The sequence below is a fragment of the Diadema antillarum genome, unplaced genomic scaffold, assembly GCF_040938485.1.
Source record: "Diadema antillarum isolate AM-2024a unplaced genomic scaffold, OU_Dant_1.0 scf00000029, whole genome shotgun sequence".
Taxonomy (NCBI): Eukaryota; Metazoa; Echinodermata; class Echinoidea; order Diadematoida; family Diadematidae; genus Diadema; species Diadema antillarum.
In genome coordinates, this window is record NW_027270918.1 from 1,043,043 (window position 1) to 1,050,302 (window position 7,260).

The window sequence follows — 7,260 nt, forward strand, 5'->3', positions numbered from 1 at the left end:
TCACTCCACGGTGAGTTCAAACATTTCAATGTCGTCAAACTCAGTACTCATCTTCAGGGCCCAGGCTTCCTCCTCCTTTTGCTGGTATGGAGAGAAAAATAAAGTAAATGGCTATCAACAAGATGACATGATAGAATGCATTGAACTACAGCTATAGTATAATTTGAACAATCAATAAACAAGCTTGCTACTTATTCTAATAGTAGCACTATGCATGCAAACCCACATAAATGGCATAATAAAATTACCTTTCACCACAATGCACATACAACACTCTTATGGTGGCGTATGGCTTAATGAATAACATACAAATCTATAAAAGCTTTTCTTTCAATGTCAGGTAAAATCATTAAGGGCATAAAGTTTAAAATATGAGAGCATGATATGAAGGTTAATGACATGGATATATGATAAAGTGGTTTACGTGTCTACCTGTGTCAAAAACCACAAGATTTCACTAGACTTTGCCTAGAAATGTTGGACAGCACTTCAGTGCAGATATTCCCACTGTAAACCCAAATTTCCAACAGATTCCATGACCATGACCCATGGATTATTTGTAAAGCGGAGTGGAAGAACTTTACAAAGACTGATACAGCAGGTTGACCTGAAGTACATACCTTCTTTTTCTGTGGTTTCCTCTTTTTCGAAGCTTTCTTTGGAGGACCTTCCTCGTCATCCTTTGGCACGAGGCCGGTCAAATCGATGTCCAGTCTTCTCTTGTGACTGACCCTTGAAGGCTGCATTGAGGCCGACATGGAGGCGACGGAAGAATACATGGTGGACATCGACGATCTTGTGTCGTGATCGGGAGAGGGCGGCTCAGGGGATGGCGATAACCGCAGGACCAGGTCTGGTGAGGGTGACGGCGATGGTGACTGGTCCTCAATATCCAGCCGAGCCTTTGACGCAAACGTTTCACCTTTTTCGGCGGGGAAAGAAGGGGAGTCTGGTAGGACTGGGGAGAAGGGCAAGGCTGGCTGGGGAGAGAGGAGACCCTCAAAGCCAAAGCATGAGTCGTTGGCATCCGACTTGCTGTCTGCTATTCCCGACAACGGCGTAGAGCTGTCTGAGCCATTGGGATTTGGAAACAGGTGCATCATTTCCGGCGAGGTGAGGAGCGCGGCGGTAGTGGCGGGAATCGCAGGCTGGCCGACAGAATCCAGGCTGGCAGTGTCCCTTTTCATCTTACGGTGTCCACGCATCTTGACATCTTTCTGACAGTGGGGTGCTGGACTGCATTGAAGAGTATCTTGCACCAATGCTTTCCGACTTCTTTTCAGAAGTGCTGCTTTTTGAAGTTTCCCTGAATACAGGAGAAAATTAAAGCGAAACAAACAATACAGTGTGCGACTACACAAGACATAAAGCATTTTCTTGCATATATCACAACTCATGTGGGGAAATTTCAGCTTTGTTGCTGTGATTTATCATGATTTTCCTTCCCATCTAAGGTCACTGTTTTCTTTGCTACTGCAGTTTTGCACCAATTTGCTGAAACATCTTAAGAATTAAGCTGATAACATTTCAAACTGCAAGTCTAGACAGGTCTCTTTTGAAATCTAAGCAACACATACACAATGCAATGTTATGAACCAAAGCTTCTCTAAGAAGGGAGCCAGTAGAAAAACAGACACAAAAAAATGAGAGAGAAAAAAAAACCCCATGAGATCAAATACTGGAGCAAATTTACATGGCAGCTTACCTTTACCAGTGCTCTTCTCTTTCTTGTTGTTGCTTGGGTGTGCAGATAGGACAGATCTGGGGTCAGCTACCTTGCTGAGGTGGGGTTGGGTCTGGCAGTCCATGTCACTACCAGCTGATGTCGCATCAAACTCACTGGTCTCGAAGTCGGCATCATAGCCATCACAACCCTACAAGCAACGGATTGTACATGTTTATTAGATCATCCCATGAAAGTGTTTTATCCATCCCCATTGGAACAAACAATTATCAAATACAACTTCATATCCTGGATTCATGTTCAAAGCTAAGTTCTATGTTTTTTGCCATAAGATATTTGTACAAAGTACACACAAAGACTCTCAATATGGAATTTCAAAGTAAAATTACCTGTTTGTAAATTATAAAATTGTTCCATGACCAGTTCAATAGAGGAAAATCTGAACTCCAGATCCGACATTTTAGATTGCCATCTTTTGTATGCCCAGATGGAAGCAGTTCAATAAGCATCACACTGGCATTTTTGAGGTTGTTTTTAAACACTAATAAAAGATTACACTATCTCTCTGCCTTAGATAGATAATGGCCATTTCCGTTTGTTTGTTTTTTCCTCAGTATTTTATATGTAATATATCAATAAAAAATTGGACTTACATGTCTTTTGAAATTTTCCTTCTGCTCATGTTGCTCCACCTCAGTATCTGTGCTTGATTTCTGCCAGGACAAACACCACAAAATAAATCCAGTTGAGAACAGTAATACGGACCTTTGTAATGAAAGCATGAAATAGAGCCCAATTCTTCTGACAAACTAAAAAACAACATGAAACCCTCCCCCCCCCCAAAAAAAAAAAAGAAAAAAAGAATGAACTCATGCATATCTATTAAAAAAATTCTTGCATACACATACCATGGACCCTACCACGTAGGGTCCATGCACATACATTGTATTTGTGAGTCACTTTATATACACTACAATTTACAATATACAATTGTACCTTGTAACGTATACCAGAACTTACAAAAAACAAGAAAAAGTAAACTTGTCTCTTTTAACCCTTCCTGTACCAATGAGTCAAATGCGCACACATTTCACACACATACAATCGACCTACAGATGGTCACTGACAGGAAATGAATATCGCACACAGAGAGTCAACAGACGAAAACATTGGGAGTGGATGTGAGCACGTGAATAGAACTCTGGATCATGCATGCAGTGTGTCTGAGTCTGACTCACCACCAATCTCTTCTTGGCAAGCTTGTCTGTGATATCGCTGAGCTGTTTCAGTGATTTCTGACTCGTACAAGAAGGATGGGAATCCATATCTTCTGAAGAAACATCTGCATCAGTGGGGGAAGTATAAAAACGAAAATGAAGAAACAACATTTCAAAAGAAATTGATGAACATAAAAGCCCTAGAGTACAGCGTATAGAGCATACAGAGGCAGGATTAGGGTTGGGGTTGAAGTTTGGGTTGTACTAGATGTGATAAAGTCTAAGTCACATGAAGAGAAGCTGTACTGTGCACAACATCTGGTCAGGCTACAGTTGTACTGATGCAGCAAGTGGGTCCACAAATCGTGTCATCTCTCTCCATTACATAGGTCATGGATCATGCTATCAACAATTGGCTAAAGACTAATGGTTACCGGTAAATACTAATTACTAATAGTAATACTAAATCATGCAACTATTTTTAGTAAAGTAGTATTTGGGCCAAATTTACATTGTGTCAGCAAGTACTAACGTAAAACCAAAATACCCAAAAGGATTTAAAGACAGCAGTAGATCCCCTGTATACCACCAGGTACGGCATCTACATTCTTACAGGTAGGCTAAGCTAACCGCACCATCACCCCAACAGTGTTGGGGTTGCAGGGCGACCCTATCATTTTTTATGTAGAAACTGTATCTCCCTGATACATGTACAGCTTTTAGTAGACTAGTAACAGGGTGACCACAGACCAAAATGCAGAGTTTTATACTAAAATTCGTAACCATGTTAGATAAGATACTCTTAGTCTTACAATCATTAGCCAGGGGATCTATCTACTATATGATCTGAAGAGCCCAGTGAAAGATTTTATCTGAACTGTCAGTCTTTAAGCACTTTGTATTGCTGAACTGGAGCTGGTTACATGGCGCATGCGTGAACAGCCCAGTTATTGTCGATCATACATTTTAGTTAGCATGCATGGACTGACAGAAAGTATTACTGGATAAAATGCAGCTCACACATTATTATACCCTTACTTGTACGTACGTATATTAATTTGCACATGTGCAGTTGAATATTCTTTGTTGATTCTTACTTTCAATATTTAATTTATAAATGGCGAATTGGTTGAGAACTGGTATCCCGCGGTACTAAACGTGGTTTGGAGATCGTCTCAAACTAAAGATTATGACAGTCCAGCTTGTTTTGAGAGGTAACAGTCGGTAGAGTAACATCCCCAGTATTTGGTCACTTAAGCTTTTTTGCAATATTTTTCAAACTAAAATAATACAGTTGTACATATATACATGTACATCATATCTACAGCAATGTATGTGAAATATATGAAATTTCTTTCATCTCAATTTTCATTTTGTTAAATATCACACAGAATTTCACAAAATCCCAAAACATTCACCTTGAAAATTCCCCAGAATACGGTCACCGTGACCAGTATTCGGTCACGCGATATGCGCGTTCAAAGTCAATGCGTGTTCAAGGCAGCTGAAAAATGCGCGCATGCGCTACCTTGTTGGCGCAAAATTGTATCGGGGATGTTGCGGCGCCCATTGGTGACTGAATACTGGGGAATCGGCACTTGCATTCAATTTCAACCCTTGTACATTGAGACACTGTTTCAGCATGTACGGAAATTTTGTTTTTCTTTTGCGTTTTTGAGGATACCATCACACTCCAAGCTTGCAATAAGCAAAAAATCCCGCGAGAACGGCCCATTTCTCGATTTTTAGCGCTTTTCGGCGACCTATACTTAAAACTGGGCCTTATCCGCACGCACTTTTGGAAAGTAGCGCCGATTCTGCACTTTTGACGGTAAAATTTGGGATTTTGGATGGATTTTTGGAGGGGGTTAAGGGAGTTTCCTGTTGTGAATGAGTGTGGAAGTATGTGAATTGATGTGATTTGCGTGTGTTGTGACAGTTGAATTGAACTTTACTGGCTGGTGACTAGTGATAAGTGACCGAATACCGGTAGCTGACCAAATACTGGTGCTCTCCAAACGTACACAGCCCTTTATGAATACAATATGTTTGGTCATTATAGTGTTGCAATGCATTGGCATTGCACACATATCTATATATACATGCACACTGTCATATTGCTGGTAGTCTATTTGCGGGTGTGTGGGAGTGTGTGAATGCCAAATTGTGCCAAATTGTGAATGCATCGAATGTGCGTATACGGGTGCATGGTAGAACATCATACTTATTGAACAATGTGTGCATGTCTATGAGAGTGTGCGCACTTGTGTGTACACATCATGTAGTCAGAGAGTGAGGTACATTGTGCTGGATTGGGTGCATAGTTCTTTAGCCGGGATATGGATGGGTGCTTCACTCTCTTCCCCGAACAGTCAGAGTGGGCACGGGTGAGGGAGGGTTGATGGGCGGCAGTTTTTTCTTTTTTTTTAAATACACCGAATATCAAATGTATTAATAACAGAAAATACAATGTATGTGGATGTCTGTTGGATCTCCCTGAGGGTATTTTTACATTTATGTGTGTGTCTGTTATTTTTTTTGTTTAATACATTATTTCTGTATCCGTGTATATACATTGTATCTGCATCAGTGCATGTTTTTAGGAATATTTTATTGTATGTGCTTTGTAAGAAGCGAATAAAGAGTATGATAATAATAATTATTCAACAAACTGCACTTGAAGTCATTGGGGTGCTTAGACAGAAAGATCAATCCGTCTGTCCGTCTTCCATTTTTTGGTTTGTTTTTTTTGGACGTTATTCAACTTATTGATTGGGTATTGCTCTCCTCTGGGTCCGTAAAGCCAGACGCAGTCTCCGCGGAACATATCCCCGACGACCAGATACAGACCAATCTTTCGGTCAACGGGGTGCTGTACAGCAACGGGCCTGGGGGGCCTGAGCATGCATTGGCCATTATCATTAACTTTACACAATGTCAAATGACCAAACCAATAATGGCAAAAGGCAAAGCATGTGTGCCAGGCCAGGGCCAGCCTAGCCTGACCAGACTGCTGTGCAAAGCACAGCAGTCTGACATGTACTAGTGTTTAAACGTTGTAAACGACCGTCGCTTTTGACGGCAAGACCACAAAAAATGTCTTTTATTTTGTTTGATTTTAACAGTAATACCACCCACCTATATCGTATTCTGCTGATGGTTGAGTTGAATTTGGTGTTTTGTTGGTATCCAAACCTTATTGCTGAATTTTTCGGAGTAGATTGTGCGATGATTCACAAAATCAACGAACTACCACAAATGCTCAACTCGAGGTACCGGTACCGTGGTAGCATTTTACGTACGCCCGTGCGTTTCGTGTGTTACGTAAAGCTTGTCGTCTTCTACGTACATGTATTTTCGCGCATGCTGCTCTCATGATTTGACGTCACTTCTGCTCCGACTAGCTCATCCACTTCCGCTCCGACTAGCTACAGTGTAGTATAGCCTATAGGAGAGTGATTGCCATTCAATAACACGTAGAAGATGAGGAGTGAAGCAATACGGACGCTTATACAGACCTGATTTTAAGGACAGATTTCGGTGGGTTTTTGACATAATTAAAAAAACATACGCATAGGCCTACCGATTATTGAATGATTATCATAGATTACGGGGATTCCTTATATTTTAGTTTTCCACGATTAATAAAGATATTCATGAAGGAAACGTACACCCACCGCTGAAAAATAACAACGTCTGCGAAGGAGTAAAGTAGACGTGCAGCCGAGCGGCGCGGCTGCGTGTAGCTAAGGCCAGCCATCAATCGCATCATCATGCTAACATTCCAGTAACCTAGGTTAGTCAGTCTGATTTTTCGTAGGTAATAATTAACACTAGATAGGTAACTATACCTTTTCATATAGTATACCACACACACGTCGTCAGTTTCACGAATCCATCGGTATAAATTTTCGGATCGGACGGCGCGGCCTGACCGCTTTAAGACAAACTAACGGCAAACTTAGTTAATGGGACCGAATGGTACGTTTTGTCATCTTTTGAACTACAATTCCCTAACGTTAGAAGTTTATAGATCTACAGACTACAGTGTGCTTAACTTGCAGATAACTTGAAAAAAAAGGAGAGTCTCACCTTTACTGCGGCTTTGTTTCCCACGTCCTTTCCCTTTCTGTCGTCTTTTCGTCGGCATAATTACAGTTTGTTCGTGGGTTTTTGTCAGAACTTCACAGGCAGGCTACTGAACGAGGAGGACAAGACTGCGCCGTGTATGTACACTATGCGTACAAATTTGTGCACTACTGTATTATGCACAATCGAATCAAACCGAACCGCCTTTCACCGATGTCTATTTTTAATTGGTCGTTGAGGGCGTTGCTTCTCTTTTCGCGAGAGCGGCTG

General features: G+C 41.2%; 1 protein-coding gene across 1 annotated transcript; it reads right to left on the reverse strand.

The window, feature by feature from the left end:
• On the reverse strand, nucleotides 1-7,051 carry LOC139739482 (uncharacterized). Its single transcript, XM_071650089.1, has 6 exons — nucleotides 6,994-7,051; nucleotides 2,926-3,026; nucleotides 2,338-2,397; nucleotides 1,706-1,874; nucleotides 621-1,306; nucleotides 1-75 (listed from the first exon to the last, which is right to left on the reverse strand). The coding sequence occupies exons 1-6, from the start codon at nucleotides 7,049-7,051 to the stop codon at nucleotides 1-3; spliced, it is 1,149 nt and encodes a 382-aa protein (XP_071506190.1).
• Between the last annotated feature and the right edge of the window lie 209 nt (nucleotides 7,052-7,260).

Excerpts from the sequence above, each read along its gene's own strand:
- LOC139739482 (XM_071650089.1), bottom strand. The coding sequence starts at position 7,051 with ATGCCGACGAAAAGACGACAGAAAGGGAAAGGACGTGGGAAACAAAGC. Across the intron at positions 3,027-6,993 it reads GAAACAAAGCCGCAGTAAAG|ATGTTTCTTCAGAAGATATG; the intron begins GTGAGACTCTCC and ends CCACTGATGCAG. Across the intron at positions 1,307-1,705 it reads AGAGAAGAGCACTGGTAAAG|GGAAACTTCAAAAAGCAGCA; the intron begins GTAAGCTGCCAT and ends TCCTGTATTCAG.